The 23995-nt window shown below is 34.9% G+C and overlaps 1 protein-coding gene, 1 long non-coding RNA gene and 2 other non-coding genes across 4 annotated transcripts; 3 read left to right on the top strand and 1 right to left on the bottom strand.

The window, feature by feature from the left end:
• Positions 1-72: 72 nt before the first annotated feature.
• LOC141335287 (uncharacterized) lies at positions 73-3915 on the top strand. Its single transcript, XR_012355608.1, has 3 exons — positions 73-216; positions 1802-1883; positions 3523-3915. It is a non-coding gene; the product is annotated as an uncharacterized lncRNA (long non-coding RNA).
• LOC141335919 (small nucleolar RNA SNORA17) lies at positions 1509-1638 on the top strand. The gene has a single exon (XR_012355658.1). It is a non-coding gene; the product is annotated as a small nucleolar RNA SNORA17 (small nucleolar RNA).
• On the top strand, positions 1921-2058 carry LOC141335918 (small nucleolar RNA SNORA17). Its single transcript, XR_012355657.1, has one exon. It is a non-coding gene; the product is annotated as a small nucleolar RNA SNORA17 (small nucleolar RNA).
• Positions 3916-4005: 90 nt separating the features above from the next.
• Positions 4006-18693, bottom strand: dipk1b (divergent protein kinase domain 1B). The gene is made up of 5 exons (XM_073840698.1): positions 18165-18693; positions 12943-13077; positions 10962-11069; positions 9642-9818; positions 4006-8342 (listed from the first exon to the last, which is right to left on the bottom strand). Exons 1-5 carry the CDS (start codon positions 18228-18230, stop codon positions 7530-7532), a joined length of 1299 nt encoding a protein of 432 aa, XP_073696799.1. The 5' UTR covers positions 18231-18693; the 3' UTR covers positions 4006-7529.
• Positions 18694-23995: the final 5302 nt, after the last annotated feature.

Raw genomic sequence — 23995 nt, 5'->3', positions numbered from 1 at the left:
TCGTGTCAGTAGGGGGCGTGAGCGCGCAACGTTGACACTCGTTGCTGTCAATCACAGTGGAAAGATCTGGAACCACAGACGGAACTAAACCCGCTGTAGTTGTGAGGGGTTTGATTTACACACAAAAAAAGAAGAAATAAATATATAAGTATGCTTTTATTCTACTACAGGCCCTGAATGAAGAACCTTTTCTTTCTGTTTGGAAACCACCATCAGGTAAGGGTTTAGTTTGTCAGGAATATTTTAAAGGTCTCTGCTGAAGGACTAATTATGTTACACCTTAAAATATGTTGAATGATAAGTTAGTACTTTTTGCAGAAGTAAATCTTAAAGACATTTCAAGGTGATAAGAGAGGTAAAAAAAATGAATATTAGGTTAATAGTATATTATCTGTACAAAAACATTTAAAACAGTACATTTAACATACTTTTTTAGTGACAAACTAACTATTACTGAAAGTTCAAATGCTCACTGATGCATCAGAAGGAAACACAATGCATTATGAGCTGGGGGGTGAAAACTTTTTGAATTTGAATATCAGGGTAAATTCAACTTATTTTGTCCTCTGGGTATCTTATGTAACTTCTGAAGGCCAGTACTAAATGAAAAAAAACTAACAAAAAAAAACATGATATTTAGGCAAAATAAGAAAAATGTACACATCTTCAATCTGTTCAAAAGTTTTCACACTCGGATCTTAATGCATTATTTTTCCTTCTGGAGCATCAGTGAGAGTTTGAATCTTCTGTAATAGTTGCATATGAGTCCCTCAGTTGTCCTCAGTGTGAAAAGATGGATCTCAAAATCATACAGTCATTGTCGGAAAGGGTTCAAATACACAAAAATGCTGAAAAAACAACATCACTGCAAAAAATGCTTTTCTTACTTAGATTTTTTGTCTTGTTTCCAGCCAAAATATCAAAAAAATCTTGAATCAGGAGGGATTTTCTAGACAAGTAAAAATTATTATCTTGTTTTTAGTAAAAACAAGTCAAAATTAAGTGAGTTTTTGCTTAAAACAAGCAAAATAATCTGCCAATGGGGTAAGAAAAAAAATCTTATTTCAAGCAGACAACTAGATTATTTTTCTTACCCCATTGGCAGATTATTTTGCTTGTTTTAAGCAAAAACTCACCTAATTTTGACTTGTTTTTACTAAAAACAAGACACAAATTTTTACTTGTCTAGAAAATCCTTCCTGTTTCAAGAATTTTTAGACATTTTGGCTGGAAACAAGACAAAAAATCTAAGTAAGAAAAGCATTTTTTGCAGTGTATTGTATGTTCGCTCTCATTTTGGTCAAATAATTAGCATTTTGCAAATTTAAAAAAGTATACTAAAACTATTCTACTTAATCTATCAATTAATATAATAAAACTGCTTTATAAATATATACAAATCAGAAAAATATGTTTTTGATGAAGTCTAGCATGATGTGTCACTTGAGCTACCCACCATGTGTGCAGTCTTGTGTAGTGAGGTGTGTAGTTTGTGTGTTCTTTGGGTTTTTGCCCCATGAGACGTAACTCTGGCAGTGATGCCAGTGTTGTGCTAAAAGTGGGCAGAAAGAAACTGGCTTGCGATCGACCCTGCCGTCCTGTATGGTGGACCGGGGGCTTGGAACGAGGCCGGATATCCCAACCCAGACCTCTGAGTGTGTTAGTTCCCATGTTACTCTATGAATCCCTTTCGATGTACTCCCTTATTCCACATTAATGTTTCTTTGTATTTGAGTATTGTAGATTCCAACATGTTTTTTTTTTTTTTTTTGCAACTATGTGACTCATTAACCCAAAACAGACACAAGGGATGGATAAAATAGAGCTGCACTTCATGTGAATTGAACAGAGGTCAAAGATCGACTCTGCAGCAAGCTGCAGTAGTAAGTTTCGTTTAAACATTCACACACAAGAGCTTTAGTTGCTCCTCGAGGCGTTGCAGCACAGCTGAATGTGCTGTGTCTGTGTCATGAGGAAGCAAAGAGCAGAATGGCGCTAGAAACTACACTTTGTACCTATAATTCCACAGTGCAAAGTATTAATGACAGCCCCTACAAACCAGCATGAGACCCTGTTTCAAGCAGGGATGTGAATGCTGTGAGATTGGCTCTTAGCCTTATCTTTAAGACCTAACAAAAAGAGAAAGTTTAAATACACTACCAGTCGAAAGTTTTTGAACAGTAAGATTTTTTGTTTTTAAATAAGTCTCTACTGCTCACCAAACCTGCATTTATTTGGTTAAAAATACAGCAAAAGCAGTAATATTGTGAAATATTTTTACTATTTAAAATAACTGCTTTCTATTTAAATATATTTTAAAATGTAATTCATTTCTGTGATCAAAGCTTAATTTTCAGCATCATTACTCCAGTCTTCAGTGTCACATGATCCTTCAGAAATCATTCAAATATTTTGATTTGCTGCGATTCTTAATATTATTCAATTTGAAAACTGTATGATCAAATTTAAAACCGTTGAAGGGAGAAATTTTAGAAATGAATACTTCTATTTAGCAACGATGCTTTAAATTGATCATATGTGATGACTAAAACATTTATTATGTTACAAAATATTTCTGTTTCAGATAAATGCTGTTCTTTTGAACTTTCTATTCATCAAAGAAACGTTGAAAAATTCTACTCAGCTGTTTTGAATTAGAATGATTTCTGAAGGATCATGTGACTGGAGTAATGATGCAAAAAATTTAGCTTTAAATCACAGGAATAAATTACATTTTGAAATATATTCAAACAGAAAACAATTATTTTAAAGTTATTGCTATACTTTGGATAAAACAAATGTAGGCTTGGTGCGCAGAAGAGACTTCTTTAGAAGACATAAAAAATTGTACTGTTCAAAAACTTTTGACTGATAGTGTAGACCAATCTTTCCTGTTTCCATACAACTTTTTACACACTATTTATGAGCTATTTATTTTAATAGTAATATTTTAAGACAAACACTTACTGGACTAAAGCAGCTTAGGTTTACGTGATTATCCATACATCAGTTTTTAGAAAAATCATGTTACTGACATTTCTTTGCAGTTAATGTAAGTAGTCTGTTATACTGTTATAAAGAACTAATTCATTTTCAAGCAATAAGAATTTCAGAATTACTTTTTGGCCGTATATATATTAGCAACAGCACCAAATTGCATAATTTTACTTAGTTTGGGTCTGATTAAAATAGTATGAACTCTATATTCTCACTAGATGACACTATATGTGTCATAAAAGCCTGGTGTATCAAATATGATCCTCAAAAAATGCACAAATGCAAACTTTTTAAAGTATTTAATGTAGATGTTGTAGATACAAAGATATAAAGACTACTAAATATTTAATTCATCAGGGTTAAATGGTGTCAAAAATAAATGTTCCCTCAAATTAGTGCAGAAAATGCAACAAAAAAGTGATCTCTTCTGCCGATGAAACCTGTGTGTTTAGCATTTTGTGAGTATTTTTATGTTCTCAAAAACGGAGCATCGCTTTAATCTTCATTTTGCTTTAATAATTTCAGAAATGTGACAAACCATATGGAGCAAGTGTTGAACTCCACCTGCTTTTTGGGCCAAGATGGAGTACATCTGAACAAGATCATCTAATCATCACCCACATTAATGCATGACACTTTATTCTTTATTTTTTTAACAAGACACAAAACTGTACAATTGTTTTACTCAAATCAATAATCCATTTAATAATCTATATTTTGAAGGACAGGTCAACTAGTCAGTTACACAAAATAAACTCTCTGTAAATTTTGATTATCTGTTAAGAAGAGACTTCTTTTTTGTTGTTTTAATTTATAAAATAAGCTATGCTATAATATTGTGTTTAATTATAGCATATTTTATGAAACGTGATGAATTTGTTTATTAGTACCATTAATAAATAAATAAATTATAGCTTGTTTGAGGTTTGTCCAGCATGTGAATTTACATGTTTTGGTCTTGTAAGTAATGTGTCCTTTTAAAGGTGAGGTGGTTTTGGGAGGCCTCCCTGGACTAATATATGCTGATTCCTTGTTTCTTTCTAAAGGTCGGGTAAAAGGATACCCGCTGTTGTGTTTGTCCTTCGAACAAGTGCTGTACTTTGTGTACCTGTGCTTAACAAAAACCAAAAAAAGACACATACGCACAATTTAGGTTTCAAACATTTACTCTTCAATGAATAATAGCTGAACAAATTGATGGAGGTAAAATAAATTAGCATTTTGTGCTGCTCTCCTTAACGAAGCGCAAAATAAAATGATAAACATGACTTAATTGTACATAAAACCACTTCATTCATAATGTGAAATTGTACTAAAGCCTAATGCACGCTAGAAGACAGAAAATCAACTTGAAAATCACATACGTGTATGTGAATCTGTGCAAGAACTACATTTCAAGATCATTCTTACAAATGATCTTGAAAGTGAAAAGAGGAAACAGAAGGTTTGTAAATGTGCACTTCGTACTTCTGGTTGGTTATTTGAGGAATGTGCCTGATGTTTAGTATTAATGAAATGCAATTTGCGATTTGATTTTTTATGCTAGTGTAAGAGCTGTTTAGAAATCCTACTGTGAGTCAAGGAGATGTGTTTATAGTATGCACACACACTTTCAGGTTTATATCCCTGCACATAATCACTAGACTGTGATTCCTCAAACGGAGTACTTTCTGTTTAACGTGACACCATAATTCCATTTCATCTAGGCTTAATGTTAATAGTAAGCTTTTTCTAAACACATTCAGACATAAACACACAAACCCTGAGAAACACAGTAAGTAATCTCACAAATCCCATCACGAATGCTCTAGACCGCTGAAAAAAAGAAAAGAAAAAAGTATCCTTCCAAGCACACACACACACAAACACAACAAACACTCATTGCCATTTCATGAATTCAGTGTTGACGACATTTCCTGACTTCAAAGGAAGGGTGCTTTCAAACATTGCTAATGATCCCTCTTCTTCCGTGCTGAAAGTTAAAACAGGCGTGGCTGTAGTTTATCCTTCAAGAAGCAACTCAAAGGAGAGTCCGAGGAACAATCCTGCTGTTGCAACCAAAAGTTGCACGTCTTGCTTGAGAGTGTTGTGGGTGTAGACCAAGACCTTCCACTTGGAAACTCTTTTCTTGGGTTACTTTTTGAAATTGACCCCTATTATACTTGTGTTTGCAGCCCAGATCCTCAACCAAAGGTTCACCAACAAGGACTCATTCTGTAAGGGGGTTGCATGGTCAAATAAATGTCCTCTAGTTGTTCCTAGTTGGACATTCTAACTTCACCTTGGACCTTTCAGCCAAAGAAAAGAGATTCTTCTGAAAGTGTTTCTATAGGGTTAAAGGGTCTTCAGGGGAGTCGCTCAAGTAAAATAGACTGTGTGGATGTAGAGTGGGGGTCTCCAAACTGGGTCCTGGATGGCCGGTGTCCTGCAGAGATTAGCTCCAAGTTCAAACTCTGAGGGACACCGTCCCTCCAGGACCGAGTTTAAAGACCCCTAATGTAGAGCAAAGACCATCCTCTCTGAAACTCACAATACACAATACTTTCCTTGGGTTACTTCTTGGAATTGACCCCTAAAATCCTTGTGCTTGCAGTCCAGATCCTTAACCAAAGTTTACCAAGAAGGACTAATTTATGGAAGGGGTTGCACGGTCAAATAAGTTGTTCCTAACTGGACATTCTAACTTCACCTTGGATCTTTCAGGCAAAGGAAAGAGATTCATCTGAAGGTGTTTCTATAGGGTTAAAGCAGGGGTGCCTAAACTTGGTCCGGGAGGGCCGATGTCCTGTACAGTTTAGCTCCAACTTGCCTTAACACACCTGCCGGGAGGTTTCTAGTATTCCTAGTAAAAGCTTGATTAGCTGGTTGAGGTGTGTTTAATTAAGGTTGGAACTAAACTCTGCAGGACAGCAGCCCACCAGGACCATGTTTGGGCACCCTTGGGATAAAGGGTCTTCAGGGGAGTCGCTCAAGTGAAATAGAAGGTAAAGATGTAGAGCAGGGGTCTCCAAACTTGGTCCTGGAGGGCCAGTGTCCTGCGGAGTTTGCACGGTCAAATAAATATCCTCTAGTTGTTCCTAATTGGGCATTATACCTTTACCATGGACCTTACAGCCAAAGGAAAGAGATTCTTATGAAGCTGTATCAATAGTGCTATAGGGTTTTTAAAGGGAGTCGCTCATCTAAAATAGAGGGTGTGGATGTAGAGCAGGGGGTCTCCAAACTTGGTCCTGGAGGGCCAGTGTCCTGCAGAGTTTAGCTACAACCCTAAATAAACACACCTCACACATCCCCACTGAAGCTCTCCCTTCCTTGGGTTATTTCTTGGAACTGACCCTACTATCCTTGTGCTTGCAGCCCATATCCTTAACCAAAAGTTCAGCAAGAAGGACTCATTTGGGAAGGGGCTGCCCCGTAAAGTAAATGTCCTCTAGTTTATTTTGTTCCTAACTGGACATTCTAACTTCACCTCAAAAGCTTTCAGCCAAAGGAAAAAGATTCTTCTGAAGGTGTTTCTATAGGGTTAAAGGGTCTTCAGGGGATTCACTCAAGTAAAATAGACGATGTGGATGTAGAGCAGGGGTCTCCAAACTCAGTTCTGGAGGGCTGATGTCCTGCAGAGTTCAGCTACAACCCCATATAAACACACTTAAACCAGCTAAACAAGGTCTTACTAGGCATGCAAGAATCTTTCAGGCAGGTGTGTTGAGGCAAGTTGGAGCAGGACACCAGCCCCCAAGGAGCGAGTTTGGAGACCCCTGATGTAAAGCAAGACCATCCTCTCAAAACTCCTATTTCCTTGGTTGCATCTCGGAACTGACCCTCCTATCCTTGTGCTTGCACCCCAGATCATTACCCACAAGTCCACCAAGCAGGACTCACATTATTTGGGAAGGGGATAAAAATGTCCTCCAGATGGTTTTCTCTGATGAACAACTTGGATATTTTGGCAAGAGGAAAAAGGGACTGTTCCGAAGGTTTTTCTGTTAGGGTTAAAGGGTCTTTATTTGAGTCACTAAAGTAAAAGAGACAGGGGATGCAGAGCAAGACCATCCTTTTGGAAACTCCTTAGGTTTCTTTTACTTGGAAATGGCTCTACTATCCTTGTGCTTGCAGCCCAGATCCTTAACCAAACATCCATCAAAAAAAGGACCCATTTGGCAAGGGGCTGCATGGTCGAAGAAATGTCTTTCAGTTGTCTTTGTTTCCATTGGACGGTCTTCACCTTGGGCCTTTTGGCCAGAGCAAAATGAGTGTTCCGTAGGTGTTTCTATAAGGTTTAAGGTTCTTCAAATGAGTTGTTAAATCAGAAGGTGGAGATGTAGCATATGCTTTTTTCTGAACTTGCATTCACCAACTTCCCATGTTCACAATTGAAGTTCGACAAATTTGTAGTCCGTAGTGGCTGGCAGAGTTCAGCTATTCTGTTAGCCCTCCTGAAACAACTGTACTGACCCCACTTTTGTTCTCTGGAAGTGTCCATCTGTTCTCTTGCTCCCCATTTCCTTTCTCTTGATCATCCTATGACGGTCTCAAGAGTACTTGGTATTTGAGATCTTCTTCCACAGTAGCGTTTTGAGGTTGTTCAAAACAAGGGAATGATGCACCTCCATCTGCGAGGCCAGTCCGCTTAGAGTCACACAGGTGCGTAGCTGTTTCTCCAGGTCTTCCCTCAGGTCTGACGGCGCTCCGAAGAGCAGGAAGTCTTGCAGGAGCGCGCACACCTTGGCCAAGTTGGGCTGCACCACCTCCACGTTGCACTGCCTTGCCAATCGGTCGCACGTTGCGGTACAATCCCGTCCGTAAGTGCAGTCGGCATTTGCCTCGCAAGTCCTCCCTCGAAGGAACCCCTTGACAGTTGCCTCCGATGCTACGCTTTGAAGGTCTGCCATTTTGAAGTCGTATTTCGCATTATAGCCGACCCGTCTTGGGCTTGCGTCACAAATGTAGAAGCTTCCGTATACGCCATGGAATACCTCTTCAACAAACTCTAGTAGTCCGATGGTGATTCGGGCTCTGCGGGGCCATGCAGGAGCGAGCCACTGGTTTAGAGCGACGCCCAGCGCCTCGGGAAACACTGGCTGCAGCCAACCAGGCACTTCCAGTCTGAAGAGGGCGCTGTGTGCCACACGTTCAGTCACATAAAGGTCTCCGCAGAAGCCCAGCAAGCGTGGAGCGTGTTCTTTATCTTGCAGTGCCACCATTAAAACAAATTCATTGATCTGAAGCAAAGCCCAGACGGATTTCGCCTCCGCTAATGAAACTTTTCCATCGCTGTTGACATCCGCCAGTGAAATCACACGAGTTACAAGAGTGCTAAGAGATGACTGCTCACCAACACTGTCCTGTGAATGAATGGAACAGGAAGAAAGAGATTTTTAGACCTTTATAGACTAAATATTATTTATTTATCCTGCACTTCATTGGGGGTAGGGGCATTGAACAGCTTGTTCTTTAAAAAAAAAATGCCATCAATAACCTTTATCTTACGTCACGGTCATGAACTATGATTTACTACTTTCTGTTTCCAGTCAAAAGTGGGTGGTATTTATAATTTAGGGGAAGGGGATGTTTTCGTTCTAAATAGCATTTTATTGGAGAAAATTCTACATATGCATCTCTGTATGAGATTAATGTCAATATTTTTGGATTGTTTTCCTGGGAAATAAGGGGTAAATACACTAGCATACAGATTGGCCTCAACACTAACTTAAATGGACTACAAACTACACAACTCATTTTTATTTCATGAGATCTTTAAGTACAGTCTTTATCAGCATTATGTATGCATACTGAAGTGTGCACAGCCATTTACAGCACTTTGTGTGGATTGTGTTTAAGTGTGTGTGTTAGTGTTGTTCTCCCCCGTGACACTGAGAGTGAGTGTATTGTTCTGGCTGTGACCTTTTCAAGCTCCTTCAGTTATTTTTGGCTTCTCTTCCCTATTACCCCACTCCCTCCCCTGCGCTCTCTCTCCATTTTCACCCTCCTACAGGGGACCTTGAGGAAGAGCCGAAAGCTCAGAAAGGGTAAGAATGTCTTAGATCCGTTTCTGCTTTAGTAAGCAGGACATAAACATCTCCAATATCAGTCATAACGAGGGCTGGGTGATAAGAGTGAATATTCATGATAAACATTTGATTGGGGATTTCAGTTAATCAAAATTGAAAATCATTGCAATATGTCTTACATTGACAAAGATGGCATTAGAGTTGATAAGTTCAATTCATTTTAGTGAATCATTTTAAACTGTCCTGTTCAGAAAGTTGAATCAATGATTCATTTGGGTCACATTTGTTTCTAAAGTATTAAAATGCTTTCTTTTAATCAATCAAAATGATTAAATAACATATGCAAATCGTTGTTTACTGAAAAACTCTGGAAACATTTTGAATCTACTTAAAAACAATGGCTTTTAGAGTAACATAATGGTTCAAATTAAATGCATAAATATTGGGACATCCACTCACTGTTGGAACTTCAAAAGATGGAAAAATATTGAGATAATATTTTTGCTATATCTAGAATTAAAGGACAAGCGTTCTTCAGCTCGAGTATCAAATTGGTTTCGGTGTCAACTACAGGTCTGATTTATTGTTATATTTGTGTATAATGTGAAAAAAGAAGGAAATGGACAAAAAGACCTTGAGAAAGGAATGCAGCATCGCTCTGAATTCATCCATGGACGTTCCACGGCTAGGTTTATCATAGAGGTTGTTGTCATGCCGTAGTGGAGAATCAGGACCGTTTTCTCCTCTCATACTCTCTTCAATACCACACTTCACCAATACGGCTTTCTCCTTCCACACAGCACTATATATCTGCAATGTAGTATATTATATATGAATAGATATTATGTGTGCCAGATGTAATTATATATATATATATATATGCATTTTTTACATTGTGACCAAAAAAGAAAAAAATTATGTGTTTAATAATACTAAAAATGAATTAAAATGAACAAAAAAAAAAATATAGCTAAATATATTATTATTTTGCATTATTGGGAATCACCAATGAGAATTATTTTTAAAAAGTAAATATAGAGTAAAATGTTTAAATGCATTTTCTCTTTTGGCAATAAAACTGTTATGAAAAATGAATGCAATACAAAATGATTTTTTTGGTATTTTTTCATTTAAATATGACCCTGAAATTTTTTGTGCGAATCATTTACGCTACCAGTCAAAAGTTTTGAACCGTAAGATTTGTAACGTTTTTTAAAGACGTCTCTTCTACTCATTAAGCCTGCATTTATATGATCTAAAATACAGCAAAAACAGTACAATTTTGAAATATTTTTACTGTTTAAAATAACTGTTTTTTATTTGAATATATTTTACAATTTTATTCCTGTGATCAAAGCTACATTTTCAGCATCATTACTCCAGTCTTCAGTGTCACATGATCTTTCAGAAATCATTCTAATATGCTGATTTGCTGTTCAAGAAACATTTTTAAACAGTTTAGTACATATTTATTTTTTGAAAGAAATTATATAAATCAATACTTTTATTTAGCAAGGATGCTTTAAACTGATCAAAAGGGATTATAAAGACATCTGTAATGTTACAAAAGATTTCTATTTCAGATAAATGCTGTTCTTCTGATCTTTCTATTTATCAAAGAAACCTGAAAAAAATCTACTCGGCTGTTTTCATCATAATAAATGTTTTTTGAGCAACAAATCAGAATATTAGAATGGTTTCTGAAGGATCATATGATTGGAGTGATGATGCTAAAAATTCAGCTTTGAAATCACAGGAATACATTACATTTTAAAATATATTCACATAGAAAAGAGTTATTTTAAGTAGCACAACTTTTACAAGTTTTGCTGTACTTTGGATCAAATGAATGCAGGCTTGATGAGCAGAAGAGACCTCTTTAAAAAACAATAAAAATTGTACTGTTCAAAAACTTTTGACTGGTAGTGCATCTGTGCGTTTTTGAGTGTTTACCTGGTGTGTTGGTGATGTTGAAAGACAGCGTTGAAGAGATAGTGTTTTCTCCTCGCAGAGAGACTTACACACCGATCCCGAGATAATACCTCTGCGATAATGATCACACTGAAACACAGACACACACAGGAAACAGACAGGCATTAACCACAACATCGTCATCTTTTCTTGTTTTATCACTCTTGTGCAAACAACCTAAAAAAGGACAAACTGGCCAGTCAGAGGACAGAGGGCTTCATGATGGACAGGCACTTAAGCAGACGATGCCTAAAGCGAGCATATTATTTCTTCTCATCTGCATTCTCTTTTTTTTCTTATCATTTTCAATTCTGATATCTACATGTGTGCATGTTGCAAAACTGAGCTGAAAAGGGCTTTGCTTCCCCTCGGTCTCACAAAGCGTCTAAATTACAACACTGACTCATATATAGATGTGTGAGAGCCTCTGAAAGCCAAATGTGTTTTTGCAAGAGATAGTGCGTTAAAAAAACTAAATGTTTCTCAAAGTGTTTTTTTAGCAACTAGTATCTTAAAGAAATAGTTCACAAAATAATTAAAATGTGTTATCATTTACTGACACTTTTTGGTTAAAGTAAGTAAGTAACCAAACTGTGGACTTCCATAGTATTTTTTTCTATGCTATGGAAGTCAATGGGGACAATCAACTGTTTGGTTACCTATATTCTTCACAATATCTTCTTTGTGTTTAGCAGAAAAAATTAATTCATACAGGTAAACAATGCCAGAATGTTTTAGATTTTTAGGGGTGAACTATTCCTTTAAATCTAGGTTTGTTCCTTATATAATACTGTTGTATGGCTTTAAAAGACTGTGCAAAGCCAACGTTTATGGTACTTTTTATCATTTTGGAGCTTGATCACACTAGTTACTATACACTTTCGTTGTTTTGAAAAGAACAGCCTAATTGTTCTACTAAAAAATGCAACAGGATAGAAAAATACTAATGTGGATCTTACTAATGTGAATGTACTTCACAGTAAGAGGAAGTTCTACTTTCCTGAAGGGGTTTCTGTTTACATCCTGAATGCAGAATTTGTGATTAAACGCAATCACGCTGCATAATGAGCCTACTGTTACAATAAAAATGTGAATATTTAAATTTGGCTTTCATAATTATGATCTGTCAACTCTCTCGCTTCCTCTTTTTAATTTTCCAGTTCCTCTCTCTTATTTTCTCAGTTATGTGCAAAGACTTCCTGTCAGTGAGATGCTTGGAGACAAAACAGTATAAATATTACACCATCTGTGTGTACGGACTCACTGAAGTGTTTGTCAATCATCATCAGACACTCACTCTCTGTCTTAACCTGCAATGTGATAAAGAGGCAAATCCTCTCTATTCCATGTTGGTTTCTCCTAGTCTCAGCCTCAGACGTCACGCCCACGGAACGTTGGCTGAACGTCTGATGCATATGGTACACTTAACTGGAAACACTTCAGGAATGTCGAAGTCGTCATCTGATTAGTTGAATTTGACCGGAATTCCGGGAGACGCGAGTGTCGCGTTTATTTTCGGTCCGCCGGGAAACAAAGCGCAGACTGATTTACTCTGCGTTTTGCTAAAACATGCTTTTGCAGGCGCCATTGTTGTTATACACATTTGCAACGTTCGCGAACAAATTACTGACTTACTGCTTGTTCTCCCTCTTCTTTGTTATCTTTCAATGCTGGCTATTTCAATGACTGACTTGTTGCACGCCAGTCTGTTGTTGTGGGGGCATTTCCACGCGCCGAAACGTGACGTTGAACGAAACGAACTGTGATTGGTTGTTTGACATGTTGATCAAACGGTCTTAAGGCGGGCCTTGGCCAATGAAAGCTGCCATGAATTCCAGACCTTCAGCCGTCAGTTTGAAGGTCTGGCTACGCGAGACTAGTTTCTCCAAAGTGGCGAGGAATGGCGCTCATGGGAAGGCATGCGCACCTGAACTCATGCATTATGGAGGATGCAGTTACTTACGATGAGCATGGTACAGACGTGTCCTCTGCAGAGCTCTGAATAAGAGGAATACTGCATATAGATCACCCAGCTGGCCACCAGAATCCCAAACCACGCCACCAACAGGTACTTGACCTTAACTGCAGGTAAACGGGACTGAAAGAGACACATAATAAACATAAATATACACACAATATTTCACATAACATACAGTTGAGGTCAAAAGTTTACATACATCTTGGAGAATATGCAAAATGTTAATTATTTTACCAAAATAAGAGGGATAGTTGTTCATGAGTCCCTTGTTTGTCCTGAACAGTTAAACTGCCTGCTGTTCTTCATAAAAATCCTTCAGGTTGCACAAATTCTTTGGTTTTTCAGCATTTTTGTGTATTTGAACCGCTTTCAACAATGACTGTAGGATTTAGAGATGCATCTTTTCACACTGAGGACAACTGAGGGACTCATATGCAACTATTACAGAAGGTTCAAACGCTCACTGATGCTCCAGAAGGAAACACGGTGCATTAAGATCTGGGCCGGTAAAATCTTTTTGAATTCTGGGAAACATGTAAGTATCTTCTGTAGCTTCTGAAGGGCAGTACTAAATTAAAAAATATAATATTTAGGCAAAATAAGACAAATGTACACATCTTCATTCGGTTCAAAAGTTTTCATCCCCCGGCTTTTAAGGCATCGTGTTTTCTTCTGAAGCATCAGTGAGCGTTTGAACCTTCTGTAATAGTTGCATATGAGTCCCTCAGTTTTCCTCAGTGTGATAAGAAGTATCACAAAATCATACAGTCATTGTTGGAAAGGGTTCAAATACACAAAAATGCTGAAGAACCTTAGGATTATTCTGAAGAACAGCAAGCAGTTTAACTGTTTAGGACAAACAAGGGACTCAAACAACTATTACTAAACAACAACAACAACAACAACAACAAAAAACACAGCTGTGGACTATATGTAAACGTCTTTTATGTGAAATATCTTATTCAGGTCAGTACTAAATAAAAAATAACATGCATTTTGTATGATCCCTCTCATTTTGGTAAAATAATTAACATTTTGCAGATTCTGCAAGGTGTATGTAAACTTTTGACCTCAACTGTATATAAGCTCTACATTTAAAAATACATAAATTGGATACAAATCAGAATTTAGCAATGTGACTTTAGTGTAAAAATCATGCAATTTTTATATCTTAACTCAATATTTGACATATTTGGACTACATATATTATAAAATAATCATAAAATAAATTATCTTAAGTTTTACACAGAAAGGAATTATGTATAAAAAATATGTATAAAAATAAATGTAAACCAAATACATAAAATATTTGTAAAACATACAAGGAAAGTGTCATTTTAATTACTAACTAATTACTAAATAATTAATTACTATTTAATTTTAAATTACATTAAAATATTATTTTATTTAAAAAAAATACTTGAACATATGTCATAATTCAGATCAGAAAATTAATTTTGAAAAAAAATATAAACTTAAATTACATTATGTCATAATTTGTAAACACACACACACACACACACACACACACACACACACATATATATATATATATATATATATATATATATATATATATAAGATTTATTTAAAATAACTAAATGAAGTATTGAATAAGAATTTGCATAATTTATGAATATTTTAAAATCTAGACGCAAAATGTAAGATTAATTTGCATATAAAATCAAAAGGACTTTTTTTTTTAAATACGCATTTAAAATGAAAATGTAACATTTATTAATTTACATTATGTCTCAAATGTTTTGCTTTGAACAGTGACAGCAGATATCTAAACGGAAAGCCCATGTGGTATAAATTTCATATAGTACAAAAAATATATATTGAATTACATTATGAAATGTTATGATGACGTTATGATGAATATGCCAGGGTGGGGTGTTTAATGCATATGGGATGTGGCACATTTAAAAGGTCATTTGAAAAACCATTTTCTTTTTTTTTTCTTAAAAAATAAATAAATATATAGATAGATGTATATTAGCGAAAAATCTGCACTGTGAGTTTATGCTACTTTGAGAGACTGAGTGGGAGAAAGTGACAGAAAGAGATATTAGTGGTCATTAGCATGTGTCCCAACAAGATTAAACGTAGCCTCTTGGACAGTTTTCAGGTGTAAAAGGGCATTTAATGCCGAAGGCAGCAACTGTTCTCTGTGCTGGAGTGGGAAAGCGAGCGTGCATTTGTGTTGTGTGACTCTGTGAAGACACACATATCTGATTACTGCCTGTTGATACAGACAACTGTTATTAGACACCTAAATTCACTCTATGTGTGCGCGCTCGCTGAAAACAAGGCCTGAACACGCAATCCAAAAAAAGACTGCAGCGCACTTTAAAAGACATTCATGTCGTATAAACATGCATTGAAACCTGTAAAGGAATAATTCAACCAAAAATGAAAATTCGCTGAAAATGTACTTGCCCTCATGCCATCCAAGATGTAGGTGCATTTGTTTCTTCGTCAGATTTGGAGAAATGAAGCATTACATCACCTGCTTACTAATGGATCCTCTGCAGTGAATGGGTGCCGTCAGAATGAGAGTCCAAACAGCTGATAAAAACATCACAATAATCCACAGCAGAAAAACTGAAGAGAAAAACTGTAGGTTTGTAAGAAACAAACCCATCAAGACATTTTTTTATGTTTTATATTGTACTTAATAATACATAATAATGCTTCCTCCAGTGAAAAAGGACAATCTCCTGTTGTACTCTCACATCAAAATCCACCTACATATTGTTTAAAACTGTAAACAGTGCTTGATCTGTACATATTTCTCTCCTGATTCAGACGAGACATCTTTTTTACTGGAGAAAACATTATTATTGACTCATATTAAGTTATAATGCTTTGATGATGGACTGGATCAGCTGTTTAGACTCTCATTCTGATGGCACCCATTAACTGCAAGTGATGTAATTTCACATTTCTCCGAATCTGAACAGTTAAATTGCCTGCTGTTCTTCAGAAAAATCCTTTAGGTCCCACAAATTCTTTGGTTTTCAGCATTTTGTGTATCTGAAACTTTTCCAACAATGATGATTTTGAAATCCATCTTTTCACACTGAGGACAACTGAGGGACTCATATGCAACTATTACAGAAGGTTCAAACGCTCACTGATGCTCCAGAAGAAAACACGACGCATTAAGATTCGGGGGTGTGAAAACTTTTGAACAGAATGAAAATCTGTATATTTTTCTTATTTTGCCTAAATATCATTTTTTTTTTTCATTTTGTACTTCCCTCAGAAGCTACAGAAGATACTTGCATGTTTCCCAGAAGACAAAATAAGTTAAATATATCCTGATCTTCAAATTCAAAAAGTTTTCACCCCTGGCTCTTAATGCATAGTTTTGCAGATTCTACAAGGTTTGTGTGAACTTTTGACTTCAACTGTAGTTATTAATTCCAGACTGAATGGTTTGTTCACAAACTGAACTGATTCAGTAACTCAATATCAGTCTGTTCCTTTCATAAAACTATTGTATGGCTTCAGAAGACTTTCAATATGGAGTACAAGTCATAGGAACCACTTTTATGATATTTCTAAGCCTAGTGCAATTGCATGTGGAAAAAAAACACTATTAAAACTCTTATTTTTCCTTTTGTGTTCTACAGAGGAAAGAAAGTCATACGCGTTTGCAACACCTTGAGGGTGAGTAAATAATAACAGAATTTTCATTTTGTACTGAACTATCCCTTTAATAATATTCTGTTGTCTGTTTAACCTGAGGAACTGTGCTTTTGTTTAACTTCAGGTCGAAGCCCTGCTGTTTTCCTTCTCTTGTACGAGAGAACTGAAAGATGCATTTGTCATCTGTGACATCTTCAGCGCAGGGTTCAGCTATGTATCTGACGGAGTTGACCTACACCGTTTCAAACGGTCGCAGTGTGCACTTACAGTGAGTGCACTTACGAAAGAGGGCTCTTAGTGCGGATCTACCGAAATACTGTCAGCATACGGTGTGCATTAAGCACTCAGACCAGCCCTGTGTGTGTGTGTGTGTGTGTGTGTGTGTGTGTGTGTGTGTGTGTGTGATTAGCTAACGATGGAATTAACAACAAGAATTAAAATGATAGATAATTTTTCATAAGATTTATGTACCTTGTCTTTTATAAATTCAGAAATATACAATGATTGTATGCATGTATATGGATCAATGGGGCTAGTTGTCACACTGGATCACAAAGACTTTAAAAGTCCAATTATGCAAATGTATTTTGGCCCTCCCTTCATACCCGGCGGGTTTCTCTTCATATACAAGATAATCCTGGGCAAGACACCTCTCTATTTGTCATCTCTTCTTCATGCTGCTCATAACGCCTATCACACAAGATCAAGTAATTTGATTAAATTTAGTACCCCCCCTACTTCTACTATCTTTGGACGTAATGCCTTCCGCTTTGCAGCAGTTCACGACTGGAACATACTACAAAATACCCTGAAACTTACATCTCTGATCCCAATCTCCACCTTTAAGCAAAACCTCCAAAATTACATAGTTGACTCTTGTTCCTGCTGACAATTATGAAACATATTTATACACACATATTTAAGCACTTTATTCTTTTTGGTCTACCTATTTTAATTCAATTGCTTGTTCTATGTGTGTCATGTGTTTGTCTATGTACAGTTGTACAGTATGTCCCTATTGATTCCTGTAGCCTCTTGGCCAGGTCATGTTTGTAAATGAGAAATGGTTCTCAAACAATTTACCTGGATAAATAAAGGTTAAATAAAAATAAATAAAAATTTTCACTAGTAGAAATTACTTGATATGTTTATATGTTGCCTTTAACATATTCACTGTTTACATTGCTGAATAGCATGTGATAAGGTACTTTATGGCAGGTTTACACTATATAACCAGGGCAGGTTATTACAAAATATTTTATTTTTTCGGCCAAAAATGGTGAAAATGTCCTACCCTGAGATATTTACTGAGGTAAAAAGTGTGACAACTAGCCCCAGTTTATCTTATCACGGTGCTGAATGACTTCCATATTGATGCATCATGGTATTTACGTAGTATTCATGGTAATACCATGCCTAGGAAACATTTTCCATGGTGCAGTGTTCAAAAGCATGGTAAAACCATGGTACTTTTGTGTTAATTGTCATTCTTTATGAGGTTTCTGAAGGAAAAATATAGGCAAACATTATTATTCTAGTGAAAAAGTTACCTGTAAGCCCTTAGATAAGGGACAGAAGAGCACCAGGTGCACCAGCCTGCGTAAACTCCTCGGCATCTTCACAGTAACACTGATGGTGCACAACACAAATGAAGATTGCTCTCCAAACACGCCTTCACTTTTTCATCTCGTCTCCTCCATTACAGGCGGCGCGCCAGCAGTGTTCTCCAGCGCATAAAAAGAGCAAAAACAGGCGTTTACTCTTATTTTATCGCCATGTGTTTTCGTTTTTGGATGCAATCGGCCGTGCGATGGAGAAATATCCCATGCTGGTGGTGCTCAACTCAAGGACACGCGCGCGCACACGCTGCATCCAGAGACGCGCGAGCTCCGGGCATCATCCTCGCGCGAGATGCGACACAGCTAAAGATGCTTTGAAAACTATCTCTAGCATCTGAGGGTTGTTTAGACCGATGTTGGATTCGAAGGGACTTGTTAGCCCAAAGATGAGCGCGAATCGAGTGGATGAGATGGAGCTGGAATGAGAATCACTGACGATCAGCTGGAGATTCGGCCTCTCTGCGACTCTACAAAGGGCCTTAAAGGGGCAGAGACCCTCATTTACGCTACCGACAGAAAACAAATATTACTGTCCCTTTAAATGTCACTGATGACAACGGAATTGAAATAAGTGGAAAATATCGTCAAATGGCATCATAATAAAATATACTTAAGATAAATATTTAAAGTCGATTTAAATAAAAAAATACTTTTTTAATTATTTACTTTATTTCATTCATTTATTTTTTGTATTTTCTGTTGTCTTTTTAATTTCAGTTAAAGATTTAGTACTTTTGTTGGGTTTTTATTTAAAAAAGATTATGAAAATGTATTAATATTTAAAAAGTATTTATAGTATTAAGTATATTAAGTACAGTAATTACAATATACATTCAATTTTAATTAAATAATAAATAGATAAATAAGTTTCATTTTAATCGCATTACTATATTTAAAAAGTATCATTATTAAAGTGTAGAAATACATTTTTAATAATAATAATACTGCTGAATATTTTATTGCCATTAAAAATCCATTTAAAATGAATAAAAAATGACAAAAATGAGTCTAAATAAAATACAATACAAAATTTTAAATACCTTTCATTTCCTTTTTTTAATTAAAAGAACATGTCGATATACATTCAATTTGACAACAGACAATAGGATATAAAGACAAAATAACTTTAAATGTAATTAAATACAATTTAAATAATGTAATAAAAATAGATAAATAAGTTTCATTTTAGATACATTATGATATAATAAAAAAAAAACCTATGGGGATAAATAGAAAAAAATACAAACAAATCCAAATACTATTTATTTAATTTTTTTTTTTTTCTGTTTTGTTTTGTTTTTAATTTTGTTTAAAGTTTTAGTAATTTAGTTGAGTTTTTAAAAAAATACAAATTATAAAAATTATAAAAATATATCTGAAGAGCAACTAAAAAACGACTAAAGTGACAGAAATTTATCAATAATTATTATTTTAAAAAACAGTAAATATTTACTTTATTTTAATATCAGATTACAGTGTGCAAAAATAGAATAGAATGAGATAAAATACCTTTAATTTAATGTTTTAATTAAAAGGTAAAAATAGCCCTTGACTACATGACAATAGAACATAATTTTGACACACATTTGACTAAATAAAAAAATAGAATTTTTGATTCATTAATATTATAGATTCCTTTTTTATAGAATCCCTTAAAATGTGACTAAATATAAAATAAGAAAAAATTTGGTATTTGTACATTAGGTATTGGTGATGGGAGTGTCAGAATTATTATCATTTAAAAAAAAAAAAAAAAAAAGCAAACATCTAAACCGTGAAAACACACACCAATTCAATTTGATTAGTGATTTTAAGCTATTGAATATCAAGATACATTTTTGAAGCATATAGTATGCATGTGTAAAGTGTATAGGCTTTCAGACTGCTGTTTGAGTCTCTGTGTTTGTATTTGAAGGCTACAAGTTTCATCTTGCCTTGTGGCACTTTGAGAGCAAAACATTCATTGCAGAGACCGAGTACAATAGAGTGTATGCTCACTTTAAGTGCAAATATAGGTTAAGGGTAACGTATGTGCACGCATGGACAATGTGTTTACTTCTTATGTGACTTTAAAAGAATATTTTAGTATCTTAAATTATACATTTGCTTACTTGGTATCCTTTTAAGTTGCATGAATTCTGCGCAATAAACTTTTGCAGTTCATGTTACAGACATCAGAGGGCGATAGCGTTTCATGGAGATTTCTGTTTGTCTTAAATTAGAAAGGAATGCAAAAAAAAAAAACCCACAAGATTTATTTTTTAAAAACCGAATATCTTCAATGATAATACATCACTTCTTCTTATATTTCTGAATGACCTCCATATGAAAGTTCATACAGTATCTCAGTGTGACAACATCTATCCTGGGACAAAGTTTAGCTCAAAACTGTGACTGAAGTGGTTCCTTGAACATTACTCTCTGACGTCATGATATGAAGAAACTCTGCTGTGATTGGCTGTTTATCTCAGCTGATAAAACGTCAGTTTAATGACATCAAAAGGCAACTCGAAGAATAGTCCACAAGAATATCTTAACTCAGTGTCTTAAAAGAGAGTTCATTTTCACAATTATACACACTTGTTACATTTTACAAAAAGTAAGCACTATGTGACATATATGTGACCCTGGACCACAAACCCAGCACAAACCCCCACATTTTGTCTGTATAATGTATTGTTTCATGTTATAAGAATATTTTTTCTGTTAAAGTCTATAGACCCCAGGAAGAATAGCTACTGCTTTTGCAGCAGCTAATGGGGATCTTAATAAACTAAACTAAACTAAACCCAGTCTTAAGTAGACAAGCCAAAAATCAAAATTGGGTCAAAATTATAGTTTTAAAACCATATTAAGATCATGTTTCATGCTAATTTTCTACCGTAAATATATTAAAACAAATTTTTGATATGTAATATGCATTGTTAAGAACTTCATTTGGACAACTTTAAAGGCGATTTTCTCAATATTTAGATTTTTTTTGCACCCCCAGATTCTAGATTTTTAAATAGTTGTGTCTAACAAACAATACATCAATGGAATTCGTATTTATTCAGCTTTTTTATTCATAGGTATAAATCTCAGTTTCATAAAATTGACCTTTATGGCTGGTTTTGTGGTCCAGGGTTACATACACCCATGCATTTCAAAAGAATTGTGTGGGAATAAACACACACACTGTCTGCTGTGTGTCACAGAGCTGTAACTGTGGTCAGGTCACATTTAAACACCTAAGTGACTCTGTGACCGCAGTATGAGGATCTGCTGTATCAGATTACACACCCTGATCAGCCATTTAATCTTGTTAACTGTGCCTCCTATAATCCTTAATCTGACTATCCGCTTCTCAACACTTGGCAGCAGGATTTGTTCTACAAAGTATCCTAAGATTGCAATAAACTAAATTTTGTGGAAATATTTTGCAGTGTTATTTTAGGATATTTTTTGTTTGTTTGTTTACATTTTAATCTTAATTTTAGGCCAAATTTAAAAAAAAAAAAAAAAAAAAAAAAAAAAAAATATATATATATATATATATATATATATATATATATATATATAAAATTGGACCTAAAATTGGTGTTTTATTTTTTTAAGGTGCAAGAATTTTAAGCCTGTAAAATACCCACACAGATTGCCCAAAGTATGCACAGCATGCACTGACACCTTTGCCTTTCCCAATACGTATTTACTTAATCAAATCAGATGTAAATACTTTATCTTGGTGGGATCAGTGCTCAAGACTCGTCCCTGTAACTGTTGACAGTGCTGAAAATTTTCCTAAGAAAACACACTGCACCGTTCCAGAACATTCCAGGCATTTCTTACACACTCCAAATATTGGCACATTATATATACAATATTGTGTCTTCTATCTAATAAAGTAGTTTAAGACAACACTGCACCAAACACACATGACAAGGAAACACAAGCAACCAGTACCCGGAAACACACACGCGAGATGGATTCAAACTCACAGCAGGAGCTTTGTGCATAAGACAGAGCGCGGGGACGTCCGATTCATTTGAGCGAATCGGTTCGTTCGAACGGTTCGCTTCAGTGAACTAGTGCGACCAATTCAACCAAATCATCACTCAGTTGTTATAGATTAAGATCGAAGTAGTTAGGATTGTTTAGAAGCTCAGTTCATGTGGTTTTAATTCTGTTTTTGACACAACCATTACTTAATCATTCAACTACAAAAAGCATTTTATTATTACTGCTTTGCGTTATTATTATTATATTACAGTAAATTATTTTTTAAACGTATATTGTAACCCACAACGTTTACCTTATTTTTCAACGCGGAAAACGTTTTCTGTGAATGTGTGAGACTTCCGGTTTAGTCACCTTAGGAAAGTAACGAGAAGAATAACAAAGTCATGTAAACAGTAATACTGTTTGCACTACAACCCAGTGTGTTCATAATTAACATAAAACATTAAAATAATAAGGCGAGACACACCAGTTTGCAATATTAAGCAGTAAAATTAACTTTACATTTTGTGCAGCTAAAAATAGCTGGAAGTGAATAACACTGGAATCCAAACACATTAAATTTGCAAATGGCAAATAAAACAGTGTGAATATTATTATTGCTTTCTGTTGACTATAATTCTTATGTTTTGTCTTTGAAGGGCATAAAAAACTAAAAATCATTCAAAAGTCAAAAATTGTATTCAGTGTTTAACCTTGTATAATTTTCCCCCTCTGGTTTATGATATTTATTTATTTCTTTGTTTTTCAGTTCATATATTCATTTATTTTACTTTCTATCTTTTTTTTTTTGTATTTTGTCCTTTATTGTTTTGAAGGTTGTTTTTTTTTTTTTTTTTTTGCTTGTTGTGAAGTGTTTTGGCATCAATACAAAATAAACAAGGTGGATATTATTATCATGTTTTTGTATTATTATTAATAATTTATTTCATTTATTGTTTTGCATACAATATTGCCAAAGCATAAACGCACAAGCAGTGACAGAAAAATTATAAAATAAATTAAATAAAATTATATTTATAATAAATAATAATATAATAAAGAATGAGATTTGCGCTAACAACGTGATCTGAACATATTTTTTGTTAGTAGTATTTTTTTATTAAGCTTATTATTAGTATTTTTAATGACCCTGGACCACAAAAACAGTCATAAGGGTCTTTTTTAATCGAAATTCATACATAAATAAATGTTAGGATAGAACAATATTTTGCAGAGATACAAATCTGGAATCTGAGGGTGCAAAAAAATCGAAATATTGAGAAAATTCCCGTTAAACTTGTCCAAATGAAGTTCTTAGCTATGCATATTACTAATCAAAAATTAAGTTTTGGCATATTTATGGTAGGAAATGTACAGAATATCATCATGGAATATAATCTTAATATCCTAATAGTTTTTTGGCATAAATGAAAACTCGATAATTTAAAAACTTGGCTATTGTTACAAATATATATACTGGTATTGTGGTCCAGGGTCACATATAATATCGCCATAACATACACAAACAATAACAGGAAAAAAATAAAGATAAAAACATAAAAAGCTAGTAATGTAAACAACAACAACAACGGTAATATATATATATTTTTTAATGTATGTATTTATTGGACATGTTTAATACTACAACATTTAGGAGTTCTATCGAAGTAACTTTAATTGTGGTAGCTTGGTGGAAATGTCTAGCTATAAGTGAGCCGTTCACCAGTGCTCGGACCGAATCATCTCAAAGAACCGATTCAAAAGAATGATTCGCGAATCGAACA

The sequence above is a fragment of the Garra rufa genome, chromosome 5 (assembly GCF_049309525.1).
Source record: "Garra rufa chromosome 5, GarRuf1.0, whole genome shotgun sequence".
Taxonomy (NCBI): Eukaryota; Metazoa; Chordata; class Actinopteri; order Cypriniformes; family Cyprinidae; genus Garra; species Garra rufa.
The sequence above is the reverse complement of the archived record's forward strand: the minus strand, read 5'-3'. Positions and strand labels throughout refer to the sequence as shown.

Bases quoted from the DNA above. Each gene is read 5' to 3' on its own strand.
- dipk1b (XM_073840698.1), bottom strand. From the start codon at position 18,230: ATGCCGAGGAGTTTACGCAGGCTGGTGCACCTGGTGCTCTTCTGTCCC. The intron at 11,070-12,942 runs GTAAGTAACTGC...TCTGTGTTTCAG, and splicing joins ACGTCTGTACCATGCTCATC to TGTGATCATTATCGCAGAGG. The intron at 8,343-9,641 runs GTCTTTTTGTCC...ATTCATTCACAG, and splicing joins TGCTGCATTCCTTTCTCAAG to GACAGTGTTGGTGAGCAGTC.